The sequence below is a fragment of the Lithobates pipiens genome, unplaced genomic scaffold (genome assembly GCF_037356315.1).
Source record: "Lithobates pipiens isolate NorthernLeopardFrog02 unplaced genomic scaffold, aLitPip1_a1.2 Scaffold_16, whole genome shotgun sequence".
Classification (NCBI taxonomy): domain Eukaryota; kingdom Metazoa; phylum Chordata; class Amphibia; order Anura; family Ranidae; genus Lithobates; species Lithobates pipiens.
The window spans coordinates 653,353,013-653,370,497 of record NW_027507748.1 but is presented as its reverse complement, the minus strand read 5'-3'; the positions used below and the strand labels follow the sequence as shown (position 1 = coordinate 653,370,497).

General features: G+C 44.3%; 1 protein-coding gene across 1 annotated transcript in view; it reads right to left on the bottom strand.

Annotated features, from left to right (window-relative positions):
* ANGPTL5 (angiopoietin like 5) overlaps positions 1-17,485 on the bottom strand; it is a 97,118-nt gene that overhangs the window by 32,832 nt on the left and 46,801 nt on the right. The window contains exons 4-5 of the mRNA XM_077484644.1: positions 16,797-16,890; positions 14,735-14,835 (exon numbers count right to left, since the gene is read on the bottom strand). Coding sequence (XP_077340770.1) covers positions 14,735-14,835; positions 16,797-16,890 — 195 coding nt within the window. The remainder of the gene's footprint in view (positions 1-14,734; positions 14,836-16,796; positions 16,891-17,485) is intronic.

The following is a 17,485-nucleotide window of genomic DNA, read 5'->3' as shown; positions in this document are numbered from 1 at the left end:
CACGGTCGGATATGTCCGAAACTTGTGTTGCATACACACGGTTGGACAAAGTTGTGGGAAAATCCGATCGTATGTAACGTGACAACGTTATTTTGTTACGACGGGACTACGTTCAGGCTAGTAGCCAATAGCTTTGGTCTAGGAATTTGATCTGAGCATGCGTGGCACTTTGTCCTATCGGAATTCTATAAACACAATCAAAGGCCGCGTACACACGGGCGGACTGTCTGGCCAACTAAGTCCGTCAGACAATCCGACAGACAGTCCGTCCTACTTTTGAATGAACGGACTTGACCACACACGATGAACAGACAGTCCACTGAAAGCTTGCGCGATGACGTGTACAGCACGTACGACGGGACTAGAAATACGACGTCCAATACACTGCAATGCAACCTTCGGCCGTGTAAATCCTTTCTGAGCATGCGCCATACTTAGTCCGTCCAACTTGCCTACTCACGAGCAGACTGTCCGCTGAAACCAAGTTTGGACGGACAATATTACGGAAATTCCGAAAGACTTAGTCCACCAGACTGTCCGCTGAAAAAGTCCGCTGAAGCCCACACACGAGCGGACTGTCCGCTGAAACACGTTTCAGCGGACCAAGTCCGTCAGACAGTCCGCCCGTGTGTACGCGGCCAAAGTCTGATCGGATCATGTTGTCGGAAAGTTTTATAGCCCAGCTCTAAAACTTTGTCCATCGGATATTCCGACGGAAACAGTCCGATGGAGCCCACACACAGTCGGATTATCCGACAACACGGTCCGATCGGACATTTTCCGTCAGAATGTCCGACCGTGTGTACAAGGGCTTAGACTTTCTTAAAGCAATATATCTTAGGACAATAAGTCTGACAGATACCACCATAAAATAGACCACCCTATTTTTTTATTTTTTTTAGGGCTGAGGTCAGAGGTTATTCGAAAATAATCTTAGTAGTTTTAAGAAAAGTTCTAAAATTATTTTTAATCCAATACTGGCCCTTTTAGGTTGTTGTGCCATGGGTACATAGTAAATAATACATAATTTGATGGCATTGATGACGAGGCAAACATCCACGCTTACTTTCTTTGGGGGATAAGAGTTTGAAAAAAGATTGAGAGGGGAGAGAACAGGAAAAAAATCAAGGAAAGGAAGAAGTGTCCAGTGGGACAAACAGCTGACATCTCTCAGACAAAAGATTTTGAGATTTCTGGTAAAGTATACATTTATATTTATCTGTAGGAAATTGATTAAACATACATATAGCTGAATTTAGTCTTTGTAGTATAAGATTTGGAATTGTAATAATTCTAACTGCAGTATGAATTGTTCCTTTTTTAAATCAAAGATAGTAATACACACATGGGTATCATCTCATTGAAGCTGACATCAGTTTCTAGTAAATGTTTTAGTTATGATGTATGCTTAACCACTTCAGCAACCCGAAAGATTTGGCTGCTCAATGACCAGAGCACTTTTTACAATTTGGCACTGCGCGGTCATGCAATGCTGTAACGGAATTTGCGTCCTTTTTTTGCCCACAAATAGAGCTTTCTTTTTATGGTATTTGATTGCCTCAGTGATTTTTATTTTTTGCGATATAAACGGAAAAAGACAGAAAATGTTGAAATAAAATTATATTTACTTTTTGTTATACAAAAAAAATCCAATAAACTCAATTTTAGTCATACATTTAGGTCAAAATGTATTCAGCTACATGTCTTTGGTAAAAAAAAAAAGTCAAAAAGCATATATTTATTGGTTTGTGCAAAAGTTATAGCATTTACAAACTAGGGTACATTTTCTGGAATTGACAGTGCCTTGCAAAAGTATTCACCCCCCTTGGCTTTTTACCTTTTTACATATTTTGTTACGTTACAACCTTCAGTTCAATGTTTTATTTAATCTGAATCATATCTGATGGATCAGAACACAATAGTCTAAGTTGGTGAAGTAAAATTAGAAAAATATATACATAAAACTATTTTTCAGAAATTGAAAACTGATAATTGGGATGTGCGTATATATTCACCCCCTTTGTTATGAAGCCCATAAAAATCTTGGTGCAACCAATTACCTTCAGAAGTCACATAATTAGTAAAATGATGTCCACCTGTGTGCAATCTAAGTGTCACATGATCTGTCATTACATATACAAACCTTTTTGAAAGGCCCCAGAGGCTACAACACCTAAGCACCACTAAACAAACACTGCCATGAAGACCAAGGAACTCTCCAAACAAGTAAGGGACAATGCTGTTGAGAAGTACAATTCAGGGTTAGGTTATAAAAAAAATATCCAAATCTTTGATAATCCAAAACTCATGGACCGGGCTAGGAGGGCATTAATCAGAGAGGCAGCACAGAGGCCTAAGGTAACCCTGGAGGAGCTGCAGAGTTCCATACATCTGAGTATGGTATCCCCATACTCAGGAGAAGCAGAAGAATGTATTTTGGGGTGTAATTACACATATAACCATGCCGTGTTTGAACAATATATCATTTAGTGACAATTTTGTGCAAAAAAAAAAATGTATTGTAATTTTTCCGAAATTTGTGGCAAAATATTAAATATTCCATGGACTCAACATGCCTATCAGCAAAAAGCTTGGGGTGTCTACTTTCCAAAAAGGGGTAATTTTGGGGGGGGGGTATTTTATGCACAACATTAGAAGCTTATGCCACACATCTCCCACTTTTCTAACCACTTGAAGACAAAGTCCTTTCTGACACTTTGTTTACATGAAAAAATATTTTTATTTTGCTAGAAAATTACTTTGAACCCCAAACATTATATATATATATATATATATATATATATATATATATATATATATATATATATATATATATATATATATATATATATATATATATATATATTTTTTTTTTTTTTTTTTTTTTTTTTTTTTTTTTAAGAAAAGGCACTACAGATTAAAATGGTGTGGTGGGTATTGCATTTTTTTTTTCACACAGTTTTGCACAACGATTTTTCAAACGCAATTTTTTGGGGGAAAAAACGCTTTTTTGAATTTGAATGCACTTAAACAGTGTATATTGCCCAAATGTTTGGTAAAATATAAAAAGATGATCTTATGCTGAGTACATAGATACCAAACACGACATGCTTTAAAAGTGTGCACAACCGTGCAGTGGCGTCAAACTACATACATTTGTAAAAACCTTTAAAATCCTTTACAGGTTACCACTTTAAATTTACAGAGGACATCTACTGCTAAAATTACTGCTCTCGATCTAACCTTTGCGGTGATACCTCACATGCATGGTGAAATTGTTGTTTACATATGAAACCAGACCGACGCTTGCAGTCATCTTTCACAGGAGGTGCTTTTTTTATTTTTATCATTTTTATTATCTCAGGGAATGTAAATATCCCCTATGATAGCAAATGGTAGTGACAGGTACTCTTTTTTGAAAAAAAATTGGGGTCTATTAGACCCTAGATCTTCTCTCTGCCCTCAAAGCATCTGTCCACACAGATTGGTGTGATAAAAATCCTTTCCCAATTTCGCAGTGGTGCTGTTTATATCTGACAAAACCTAATGCCGCGTACACACGATCAAACAATCCAGTGGAAAAGTCCGGCAAACTCAAGTCCGCCAAACAATCCCCCCGTGTGTAGCCTCCGGCATACTTTTTTGACCCGACAGTACGGCGGACTTAGAATTTCGGTTTGCACAACAATCTGCCCGCCGTGCTCGCATTTCGGCGGACAATCCGGCCGTGTGTATGCCAGTCCGCCGTACTTTTGAAATGAGCGGACTTTTTCCGCCCGGAGAAAAGTCCGCTCATTTCGAGCGGGTCTCCAGGTAGGCGGGGCCCGCGAAGGAGACGTCGCTGGCCCCGTCGCCTGGTATGGACTTAAAGGGGAACCCCAACACCGAAAAAAATCGGCGTGGGGGTCCCCCCCAAGTCCACAACAGACCCTTGTCCGAGCACGCTACCCGGCCGGCCAGGAAAGGGGGGCGAGCGAGCGCCCCCCCTCCTTAGCCGTACCAGGCCGCGTGCCCTCAACATGGGGGGTGCCTTGGGGAAGGGGGGGGCCGCGCGGCCCCCCCCACCCCAAAGCACCTTGTCCCCATGTTGATGAGGACAAGGGCCTCTTCCCGACAACCCTGGCCGTTGGTTGTCGGGGTCTGCGGGCGGGGGGCTTATCGGAATCCGGGAGCCCCCTTTAATAAGGGGGCCCCCGGATACCGGCCCCCCACCCTATGTGAATGAGTATGGGGTACAATGTACCCCTACCCATTCACCTGTAAAATAAAAGTACAAAAAAAAACACAACACATGAGATAAAATACTTTATTGCACAGCTCCGGGGGTCTTCCGTCTTCGGGGGTCTTCTCGCCGGACTCCTCCGCTATCTTCTTGTAGCTCTTTTGCTAGCGGAGGAGTCCGGCTTTCTTCCTCGCCGCCGGCCTCTTCTCCCGACTTTGGGGGTCTTGTCCCCCTCTTCGGTTCTTCTGCCGGGCCACCGCGCCTTCTTATAGCTCTTTTACTGGCGGTGGCCCAGTCTTCTGTCGCCGCTGCCGCCTTCCGTTCTTCTTCTTCTTCTTCTTCTTCTTCTCCTTCTTCTCCTGGAGATGTTGACTCGACGCTCTCTCCGGCCACAATGCCAGGGACGCGCTGCGTGGCCACTTATATAGGGACAAGGGGCGGTGTCACATGGCTTTATGTCACATGGGTTGGTCACATGGGTTGATGTCACATGGGGACTGTGACATCGTAAGGGGCGGGGTCACCATGTGACACCAACCCATGTGACATAAAGCCATGTGACACCGCCCCTTGTCCCTATATAAGTGGCCACGCAGCGCGTCCCTGCTATTGTGGCCGGAGAGAGCGTCGAGTCAACATCTCCAGGAGAAGAAAAAGAAGAAGAAGAACGGAAGGCGGCAGCGGTGACAGAAGACCGGGCCACCGCCTATAAAAGAGCTATAAGAAGGCGCGGTGGCCCGGCAGAAGAACCGAAGAGGGGGACAAGACCCCCGAAGTCGGGAGAAGAGGCCGGCGGCGAGGAAGAAAGCCAGACTCCTCCGCTAGCAAAAGAGCTACAAGAAGATAGCGGAGGAGTCCGGCGAGAAGACCCCCGAAGACGGAAGACCCCCGGAGCTGTGCAATAAAGTATTTTATCTCGTGTGTTGTGTTTTTTTTGTACTTTTATTTTACAGGTGAATGGGTAGGGGTACATTGTACCCCATACTCATTCACATAGGGTGGGGGGCCGGTATCCGGGGGCCCCCTTATTAAAGGGGGCTCCCGGATTCCGATAAGCCCCCCGCCCGCAGACCCCGACAACCAACGGCCAGGGTTGTCGGGAAGAGGCCCTTGTCCTCATCAACATGGGGACAAGGTGCTTTGGGGTGGGGGGGCGCGCGCCCCCCCTTCCCCAAGGCACCCCCCATGTTGAGGGCATGCGGCCTGGTACGGCTAAGGAGGGGGGGCGCACGCTCACCCCCCTTTCCTGGCCGGCCGGGTAGCGTGCTCGGACAAGGGTCTGTTGTGGACTTGGGGGGGACCCCCACGCCGATTTTTTTCGGTGTTGGGGGTTCCCCTTTAAGTCCATACCAGGCGGCGGGGCCAGCGACGTCTCCTTCGTGGGCCCCGCCTACCTGGAGACGCGTTTGAAATGAGCGGACTTTCCTCCGCGTGTGTGGGCGAGTCCGTTCATTTCGAAAGTATGGCGGACTTAGTACGCCGTATTAGTCCGCTGAAAAGGTGCCGTGTGTGGGCAAGTAGCCCGTTCGAAAATTCCGACGGACAGTTTGGCGGACGTCTGCCAGACTAAGTACGTCAGACAGACGGCTACGTGTGTACGTGGCTTTAGTCATGAAATGCTTGTAGCTTCCGGTTTCTTAGGCCATAAAGATGATTGGAGCCGTCCTGGTCTCCGATCAGCTCTATGGTCAGCTAGCAGAACCACTGGCTGCATTCCCGAGTTCCCTGTTGGGACAGGAGAGCCCTAGAAACTGCTTGTAAAAGCAGTCTAGAGGCTAATTAGCCGCTAGGATTGTTTTTACATGAAAGCCGACTGCTGGCTGAAAAGAATAATACCAAGATGATACCTAAACCTGCAGGCATCTTTCTGGTATAACCACTCAAAGTTCAGCAACATACCAGTACATTGCTGGTTCTTGTTGGGCATATATTGCAATGTTCTTTTTGTCATGCAGCCTGTGGGTTGAATGAAAAAAAGAGATTGATCGGTGGGTATGCCCATCATTAGGATACCGCCCTTTATCCACCCACTTCTAATGATGGGCATACATGCACAATTTTTTTTAACTGTGGTGGTGAAATCACCTCCTATAGCGCTGGATTCCCTGATTTTCTTATCGTGAGAGCAAGCGCTGTTGCTGTCAAGATAAATAAATCAGTGCTGCAGCTGAATGGCGTACCTGAAAAGCAAACAACAGTGACAATAAAACATTAACTCAATAAAACAACCTGATTTTTTAAAGCAACCTGTGCCTAAAAAATATATGCCGAAACATGGGGGCAATCTGCCCCTAATGTTAGGAGCGAAACGCTATGCTCTTTTTTTTAACAGTGCTGGAGTCATGGTTTTACGTATCATGGGAGCAAACGCTGTTGCTGTCAGAATAAATAAACCCGTGCTGCAGCTGAATGGCGTACCTGCTAAACAAATGATGGTTAACAATAAAACAATGTAAAATTACAGTATAACAGTAAGACATACCATACTTGCAAAGCAAATACAATAAAACATAGTAAAAATAAAACATTACAGTTCTAAAATACAGTAACAGAGAGAGAACAATAGATATAGAACAATAGAGAGTGAACAATAGAGCGGACAATAGAGAGCGAACATAAGAGAGATAGCAATAGAGAGAGAAGAAAAATAAAACCACAACTATATATTTTTTTTGTGTTTTTGTGTGGTTTTTGAAGCCAACAACTGGTCTTTGAGGTCCGCCCCTCCTATATTAACTAGATGCTGACCGCCGGCCGTCAAATGACGGCCAGGCGGCGCACCTATTGTGGCGGGAGGCCGTCATATGACGGCCTCCCGTTTAAACAGGGAATGCGCGTGATCGTGCGCGCGCATCCCTGTTTCTTCGGTAGCGGCATGTCACGGAGACACCGCTCGCCACCGAAGGGGGTGAGCAGCCATTGGTTATGGCTGTTTACCATGTGATCGGCCGTGATGAAGTTACGGCCGATCACAGATGGTCACACCCCGACGCTGGTAAACAGCCATTGGCCGGCTGTTTACCCACATGATCGGCTGTGATCCTTTCACAGCCGATCACTAAAATGTAAACAAACCGCGGTAACGAGATGTTACCGGGTTGTTCTCCTCCTCACACACCGATCGTGTGTGAGGAGGAGATTGCGGTAACATCTCGTTACCGCCTAGTGTACACCAATCACACTGATTGCCTGCCTGCCCCCCCCAATAAAGAGGACCTGTCACTACCCCTCATAGTACCTGTCAATCACAGTCCATCAGAGTATTTGAGTACCTGTCCCAGCCCATCAGAGTACCCGAGTACCTGCCACAGCCCATCAGAGTACCCGAGTACCTGTCACAGCCCATCAGAGTACCCGAGTACCTGTCACAGCCCATCAGAGTACCCAAGTACCTGTCACAGCCCATCAGAGTACCCGAGTACCTGTCACAGCCCATCAGAGTACCCGAGTACCTGTCCCAGCCCATCTGAGTACCCGAGTACCTGTCACAGTTCATCTGAGTACTCGAGTACCTGTCCCAGCCCATCAGAGTACCCGAGTACCTGTCACGGCACATCAGAGTACCCGAGTACCTGTCACGGCACATCAGAGTACCCGAGTACCTGTCACGGCACATCAGAGTACCCGAGTACCTGTCACGGCCCATCAGGGTACCCGAGTACCTGTCACGGCCCATCAGGGTACCCGAGTACCTGTCACGGTCCATCAGGGTACCCGAGTACCTGTCACGGTCCATCAGGGTACCCGAGTACCTGTCACGGTCCATCAGGGTACCCCAGTACCTGTCACAGTCCATTAGAGTACCGAGTACCTGTCACAGTCCATTAGAGTACCGAGTACCTGTCACAGTCCATCAGGGTACCCGAGTACCTGTCACAGTCCATTAGAGTACCGAGTACCTGTCACAGTCCATTAGAGTACCGAGTACCTGTCACAGTCCATCAGGGTACCCGAGTACCTGTCACAGCCCATCTGAGTACCCGAGTACCTGTTCCAGTCCATCTGAGTACCCGAGTACCTGTCACAGTCCATCTGTGTACCAGAGTACCTGTCACAGTCCATCTGAATACCCGAGTACCTGTCACAGTTCATCTGAGTACCCGAGTACCTGTCACAGTTCATCTGAGTACCCGAGTACCTGTCACAGTCCATATGAGTACCTGTCACCGCCCTTCAGAGTACCCAAATACCAATCACCAAACCATCAGAGTACCTGTCACCAGGCCATCAGAGTACCCGAGTACCTGTCACCAGGCCATCAGAGTACCCGAGTACCTGTCACCAGGCCATCAGAGTACCCGAGTACCTGTCACCAGGCCATCAGAGTACCCGAGTACCTGTCACCAGGCCATCAGAGTACCCGAGTACCTGTCACCAGGCCATCAGAGTACCTATCTCCAGCCCATCAGAGTACCCGAGTACCTATTTGCAGCCCATGTCTCACAGAATATACGTTGGGGTGTTTGCTTTCCAAAATGGGGTCATTTTGTGGGTAATTTCACTGTCCTGGTGGTCCAGGACCTTCAAAAGTGTGATGGGTAGGAATGAAATGAGATGTGTCATTTATGCTCCTAGAACGCCTGAACGTACTACTTCAATGTTCGGCCTCTCTATGTGGCCAGGCTGTGTAAAAGTCCTACACATGTAGTATCGCCATACTCGGGAGGAGTAGCAGAATGTATTTTGGGGTGTAATTTTTGCTATATACATGCTATGTGTTAGAAATATCTTATAAATTGACAATTTTGTGTAAAACAAAAATGCGTTTTAATTTTTTTCCACATATTCCAAAAACTTCTGGAAAAAAAATTAACCATTCAAAAGACTCATTATGCCTCACAGATTATATGTTGGTGTGTTTGCTTTCCAAAATGGGGTCATTTTATGGGAAATTCCATTGTCCTGGTACTCCAGGGCCTTCAAAAGTGTAATAGGTGGTTGAGAAATGAGATGCGTCATTTTTGCTCGTAGAACGTCTGAAGGTACTACATCAATGTTGGTGCTCTGTATGTGGCCAGGCTGTGTAAAAGTCTCACACATGTGGTATTGCCGTACTCGGGAAGAGTAGCAGAATGTATTTTGGGGTGTAATTTGTTGTATGCATATGCTGTGTGTGAGAAATAACCTGATAATATGACAATTTTGTAAAAAATAATAATAATAAAAAAAATCTTCATTTTGCAAAGAATTGTGGGAAAAAATGACAACTTAGAAAAACTCACCATGCTACTTACTTAATACCTTGGAATGTCTACTTTGTAAAAAGGGGTCATTTGGGGGGTATTAGTACTTTCCTGACTTGTTAGTGTCTCAAGAAATGAGATACACCTGATGTACTGAAGGCCAGATCAGAAGTGATCAATTTTCAGTGATTGGCACCATAGTTTGTAGACTCTAACTTTCACAAAGACCAAATAATATATACTAATGTGGGTTATTTTTACCAAAGATATGTAGCAGTATAAATTTTGGCTAAATTTATGAAGAAAAATTACTAATTAGCAAAAATTTATGACAGAAACAAAGAAAAAGGCTTTTTTTTCACAAAATTTACGTTTTATTTTATTTATAGCAGAAAAAATAAAAAACCCACTAGTGATTAAATACCACTAAAAGAAAGCTCTATTTGTGTGGAAAAAAGGACGCAAGTTTCATATGGATACAGTGTTGGATGACTGAGTAATTGTCATTCAAACTGTGAGAGCGCTGAAAGCTGAAAATTGGTCTGGTCAGGAAGGGGGTGTAACTGCACTGTATTGAGGTGGTTAAGGTTGTATTCGTGGGGGTTTCTCCACAACACCAGTCGCCATTTGAATTTGGATCGTCATGTCTGCGTGAAGGGAGGACACAACAATTTTTTATTTTTTTTCCCTCCACTTCACAGCGAGCAAATTATTACATCTCAAGCTGACTCTCTCCCCCAGCCTAAGACAGGAATCTACAAGCCGCTGGGGTAAGGCCCGGCGATTAGATCGCACGGTGCCACATGTGCCAATTCCATGATCAGACAAGTGACTAAAAAGTGGCACACTTAATAGTTGTTCCCATACAAGTAGTACCCCTTTCTGAATAAGGGTGACACCAAGTCCCACAAAATCCTACCAGTGCTCCCTATGTAGTTTGGGCAGTTCTCAGGCTCTATGTAACTATCTCTTCCCTTGTAAACCATAAAATGATTTGTATAGCCTGTTGCCCTGTCACAGAGCTTATACATGTTGACCCTATATCTGGCACGCTTGCTAGGAAGATACTGTTTGAATGACAAGCAGCCAGAAAACCTAATCAGGGACTCATCAATGCAGACAACTTAATCGTGAGTAAACAAGGCTGCAAACTGCTGGTTGAAGTGGTTTACTAGGAGCTGAATTTTGTAAAGCTGATTGTATTCAGGGTCACCCCGAGGACGACAAAGTTCATTGTCATTGAAATGCATGAACCGCAAGAGCTGCTCGTATTATGTCCTGGTCATGGAGGCAGAGAACACAGGTATATGGTGAAATGGGTCAGTGGACCAATATGACCACAACTAGGCTCCAGAAGATCTTAAATTCGGAGACCACAATAGGTCTCCAATCTCTGGCAAGGGTCAACTGGGGATTAGCGGCAATGAATTGACCCGCATACAAACTGCTTTGGTCCACAATAGATCTATAGAGATCTTCCATGAAAAACAGCGAATAAAAATCAAGTGACATAAAATAAACAGTTTCCACCTGTATTTCGGGTTGGCCAGTGAATGGGGGAAGTACAGGTGCTGAATAAATGATGGGCTCCCAATTCAGATTGGCAAATGCAGCAGGAAGGGCACTATGGGCTCGACGGGCCTGTCTTTGTCTTCTTGGTGGCTGCGGGACACTAGTTGTGCTAGTCACCTCACCAGCTTGAACTGCACTTATGGGACTCACCACATCACCAAGTGTTACTGCATTTCTGGATGTACAACCAGGATGTAATAGGCCACTGGTGCTTGCCAGTTCACCAGAAGGATGAGTGGTACTTGTACTGGCTCTCTGCTCCATACAAGAGCCCTGCGTTTCTTGCACCTCAACAACAGCAGAGGAAAGGGTCGGGTATGCCTGACCTTTGCAGGGGCCACTACTCCATCATCATAGCTATCTGTCAGGGTGCTGTCTACAGGTTTGTATTTTAAGCTTGAATCTGACAGATGAGTGACTTCCTCTTCACTCTCATCTGTCATGCTCAAAAACATGTAGGCCTCTTCACTAGTGAACCTTCGATTGGACATTTTGGCCTCTAAATTTACTGATACAACTAGTGAGACTCGTAGGAAAAAAGAGCACCTGACTGTGAGCGACTGCATCAAACGCTACCAAAAAACTGTTAGCATTTGCAGGGATCAGGCCTGACTCTGCAAATGCTGCAGTTATGTTTTTAGTGTTATGTAAGTGACAGTGATCGATTGATACTGCACTTGATTTGGTTTGGCTGGGCGGAGGGGCTAAATGCAGTTGCTAGCAGGTATCTGGGCTGATCCCGCTAACGTTGCGTTTTTGGGAACCCTAAACTATTGGGGATGCTAATATAGTTCTGATCAAAGATATTGATCCGTTCAGACACTATACTACTAAGGAAGGTGTATGGTGCGTGAGTGAGTGTTAGCACTACTGGCACTAATCTGACGCTGCCTGGTGTGGCGCAGACCCTAAGGCCCCTTTCACACATGCGGACATTATGTCCGTATTTCATCCATCTGTTTGCGGATGAAATACGGACATACATGCATTCCTATGGGATAGCGGGTGTCTGCGGATGAACATCCGCAGAAACCCGATATCGTCCGCCTCTGCTATTGTCCGATTCTGCAGACGGAGGAAAATCCTATTTTTCTATCCGTCTGCAGAGCGGATTGGATGAACACAGACAGGCGGTCCATGCTCATCTGATCCCCATAGAGGAGAGCGGAGAGCTGACAGGGCGGTCCCTGCACAGTGTGACGGGACCTCCCTGTTATCCACCGGCTCAGCGGGGACAACTGAGCGATCCCCGCTGAGCAAGCGGATCATAACGGGGCGGATTATTACTGATCCGTCCCGTGTGAAAGGGGCCTAACTGATGCTAAAATCTAACTGATACTGACGCTATAAAGAAATAACTAACTAACCAGCATCACCGTGACATTTATACGTTGATCACTGGTGATAGGGGGTGATCAAGGGGTTAAACCTTTATTAGGGTGGTCCCTAGACCTATCTGGGCCTACTACTAAGTACCCTAACGCTGATTAGTGTCACAAATGACACCTGTACAGTGATCAAAGAAAAATATGACCACTGCACTGAGTGACACAGTGACAGGGAGTGAAGGGGTGAACTGGGGGGAGGGAGCAATCGGGGGGGGGGGGGTGATCCAGGGTTGAAATGTGTACTGTGTCAGTGTAGTTTGGATGTCCTCTCTCCTCTCTATGGAACGGAAAAGAATTCTAGAGAGGGAGATGACATCACTTCCCCTGCCTGTGTTTACACTTACAGGCAAGGGAAGCATTTCATTCGTCAGAACCGATCAGCAGGTCCAGGCCATAAATCAATGGCCTGGAGACTGGTCGGTTCTGAAACGAATCCAATCGTCGCACGCGCCCCCTAGGCGGCTACGCGCCTGAAGTAAGGTAATGTTGTTTCGCCTACCCGTGTCATTCTGCCTCAGTAAAACTGCGGCGGCTGGTCGGGAACCAGTTAAAATAAAATCATTTGTTGGAAATTATCTTTACCTTAAATATAAGTCTTGGTAAATCACCAATTCTGTGCATGGTATAACACGGTTGTTCATGTGCAGTTAAAGTTAATTGGGTTTACAAAATCTGTTGACTGAGAGAGAGGTCACATGTAGAAAACAGCACCTTGGTGTTTTCACATTCTGCTGAGCTACTGATCAGCTATTAATCACTTTTAAGGAATTACTCAGTTTTGCTACATTGATATTTTGAAACAAGATACTGTGGTTATTTTCTCATCATCTGTATTATCCAGATTATTGAAATGTTGATCCATATTCTTTGCCTGTCACCAATGATAATTTGATATTATTTTAAACTGATTTTTAGTTAATAAATATAAATATTTTTGCACACTTTTGTATTCCTTTTGTCTTCAGGTTAGCGTGAATAAACACATTTTAGTTGTTTTTTTGATTTGTGGGAATCTCCTTAATTTAAGATCATTGTCCAGGGCTTTCAGACAATACAGCAGGAGTCAGTTGGGGGAGTGCATGTGCGCACCCTAAACCCCACAGTAGGCAGCAGCATACAAGTACGTCACTTTTCCTACAGCCACCACTCACCCGCAGCACAATGCGGACAGGCAGGCGGCAAGTGGTTAAAGGAAACCTACACTGACATATTATGAGGACTGCCATTGCTGAACTCTCCTAATGAAAATGCTATTTCTGTCACTGTAATTATTTTGTACACTGACCCTAACATTAAAGGTCCATTCATACCAGGCTGATCCATATGGTAAATACATAAGGGTCCCGCTCAGGCTATTAGGATCCAATAATTTGGTTGGCGCTGACTAGTGAGGGTGCAAGTTGAGGAGGGGTCCGTCCAGACCCGAAGCACGCTGCTGAAAAAGGAAGAGATAGCCCAGCCGCCGACACACCTTGCCCAGTAGGTAGTTAGCAGGTAAAAGCTTGATTCATCCAGGCCATGTCCCCAACATGTTTTGCCCTGCCCCCAGAGCTTAATCATGGAGATGAGGGTCTGCTGGAGGCTGATCTGTATGTATTCAAGCATGCATGAATGAATGTGCTGCCCAAAGTGTCAAAACAGACTAAAAATCACAATTGCAGCAAGTTTCAAAAGCACAGAGCTTGATAGTGAGTTGCCATGTTTCACATGTGTTGGGGAGGTATTTACAATGAATGGCATTGCAGCATACCCATGTGCATAACATGCATTGCCACCCTTTGCTGTAATTCTCGTGGTAATTCTCACAATACTGCAGTGCCCTGGTGTGAATGGGTCCTCAACAATCCTCCAACACTTCATACCATACAGACTTGCCTAAACCCAATTTTGAACATAATACCTTAACGTTTAACTCCCCAAAAGTTAGCTCTTAATCTGTGACTTAACACATAACCCTTAAACCCCAACTACAACCAAAAGAGGCTTTTTAAGATTTTTCCAATCCCTAAAGTAAACCTTTAATACTTAACCCACCTCTCTCCCCCAACACTGAATACATATCCAACTCTTTCAAACCTATTCCTAAACCTAACCCTAAAATTGAAACAAAACCCCCAAACTCTGACTATAACATTAGTCTAACTCATAAACGGAGCCCAAACATGAAACCCAAAGCCGAAACTTTTACCCTGGTCTGCAGCAGCTGCTCTGAAACCTCATAGCTCCACTTTGAAAAATGTGACCTGTCTGCGTAGATAATTTATATCTATAGTTCATAAGTATGTAAGGTTCACAACCATTTCAAATACAAACAATCAAATATTTTCCCTTTCAGCAAAGTAGGCACGGTAAGATATTTGCTTCATTACCTCAAATGAAAACTGTGTTCCTTCAGGCTGTATTATATATATTCCACTTGGTGCTTTCGAAAGGGTTCCAAAATTGTCCTTAATATCACTGCAATCAAAGCCTATGTATAGAAATAAGAAGGACAAAGTTTATGTCTTGCATACACCTCTAATAAATTTTTTCGTTTTTCAACTCCACACAGTTTGATCCTTGCCACCTCACTATTGTAACTCTTTACCTCTTCACAAGCTATCCCCTCTTCAGTCTATCATGAATGCTGCTGCCAGACTCATCCACCTTACCAACCATTCAGTGTCTGCCACCCTCTCTGCCAATCCCTACACTGGCTTCCCATTGCCCAATTAATACAATTCAAAACACTAACAATAACATACAAAGCCATTTTTACAACTCTGCCCTGAACTACATCACCAATCTGATCTCCAAATATCACCCAAACCATGATCACCACTCCCCCCAAGACCTCCTACTCTCTAGCTCCCTTGTCTACTCCTCCCATGCTCCTCTCCAGGACTCCTCCAGAACATCTTGCATCCTCTGGAACTCATTACCCCGATCTGTCCAATTATCTCCCATTCTGTTCCCTTTTTTAGGCGATCCCTGAAAACCCAACTCTTCAGTGAGGCCTATCCTGGCTTCAGCTAACAACTGAATCTTCTACTTCCCTCATCAGTTCATCCCTCACAGTTACTAACTTTGGTTAAACCAGCCACTCCCTATTAGACTGTAAGCTCGCAGGAGCAGGGCCCTTCTAACCCTCTTGTATTGAATTGCATTGATGATGTATTGTCTCCATTTATATTGTAAAGCACTGCACAAACTTTTGGCGCTATATAAATCCTGTGTAATAATAATTTATATTAAGTAGTACTTCAGCAAAAAAGGTTAATGAGTAATATGCCGGAAATTTAACTGGATGGGTTTACTACCGCTTTAAAGTGGTTGTAAACCTTTACAGAGCACTTTGTACTACAGGTAAGCCTATAATAAGGCTTACCTGTAGCTACCCAGGATATCATTTAAACCTGCATGGTTTAGGAGATATCCCCTGTATTTGCATGTGCCAACGTCATCAGCACATGCGCACTGACACAAACTGAAGCAACGGCACGCATGTGAACATGCCGTTACTGCGCGCATGCGCGGGAGTGATGTCATCACGGCTCCAGCCAATCGCAGAACCGGAGCCGCAATACCCGGAAGTAACTCCTGGGAGTGATGTCGGCGCTGGAGCGGTTTACGGGGACCGCAGCTGGGGCTTCGATCTCAGGTGAGTATTACATAATGATACTAGCTCATTATGCTTTTGTCTTGCAGGTGTTAGCTTTTTTTTTTTTTTTTTTTTAAAGTGGTCTTACAACCACTTTAATTGGAATGATATGAAGCACGCTTTGTTGATGTCAACAGCTCTTGGCAAATTGATAAACACCTTTTTTTAAGTATATTTAAATCAATGTATGTTTTTTTCATTTTGAAAAGAGTAGCCATCCATGCCCCCTATTTATAACTTCCTCCAGTGTCTATGAGGCAGGAAGTGAATGAACATCCCCAGACAGATGGCAAAAAAATTTAATATGGTACTTTAATTCTTCCCCATTCTATCTACAACTAAAAAGAAAAAAAAGATTGACTTTAGATATACTTTAGGTGATTCTATAAATGAAGGCCATAGTACTCTCATGGGATATTATATCCTACACCAGGGGTCTCCAAACATTTCAAACAAAGGGCCACTTTATTGTCCTTCAGACTTTAGGAGGACCGGATTGTGGCCAGCAGGGGCAGAAATTGTCACGGCACAGCATCAATGAGAATAAATATGGCCTCAGGGTTGGTGGTTAAAAGGGGGAGTATTCCCCATATTAGTAGGAAGGAATAGTATCCCATCATTCGCATCGGTGGAAGATATAATGCCCCATTGTTGGTGTCTCTGGGAGGAATTGTGCCTCAAGGGCCGGATAAAGGCTAGCAAAAGACCGCATGTGGCCCTCGGGTCACAGTTTGGAGACCCCTGTCCTACACAATATTTTAAAAAAAATTTAAAAAAAATATTATCCTTACCATGAGTTTGAAAAGGTCTGTGAATGAGGGGGTCTGTGTGTTTTTTCAAGACTTCTGCATTCAAAAGAAGAACCTTATTGGTTAGTTCACTCACCTATAGGTGCAACAATAAAATAAATAAATATCTCCACTAAAGTATGCAACAATACACATTTAAACTAGAACTATAGGCAAAACTTTTTGTTTGATTTTGGATACAGCAAGGCAGGGTTATAACTGTCAGATTTTTTATTTTATTTTTTGCTATCTGTGCCCCATTGGGGAGATTTCCCTTCACTTCCTGTTCCATAGCCAAACAGGACTTGAGAGGAAATTCCAATAAATTAGGGGAATTCATGGGGGAACCCCCAGGTCACCAGAACTAGTGTCATGATTAGAAGAGTTTCCCCCTATTACTTTTCTGGGGACAACCCAAAATGTAGGATTTTCTTTTATTTTCACCAGTAAACAGGACAAATAGAGAGGGTGAATCTCCTTAACGGGGATACAGATAGCAATAAAAACTGACAAGCGTTCTAATCCCTCTGCATTCTATCCAAAACTAAAAAAATATGTTTTTCCTTTGTTATACTTTAATCCTGCATTTTTATATGTATCTTGATCCTATTCATACGGTATATGTCATAGCAAGATTTAGTCAAATACAGCATATTGTTCATTTAAGGGTTTTCTTACAAAACTCCAAAAGA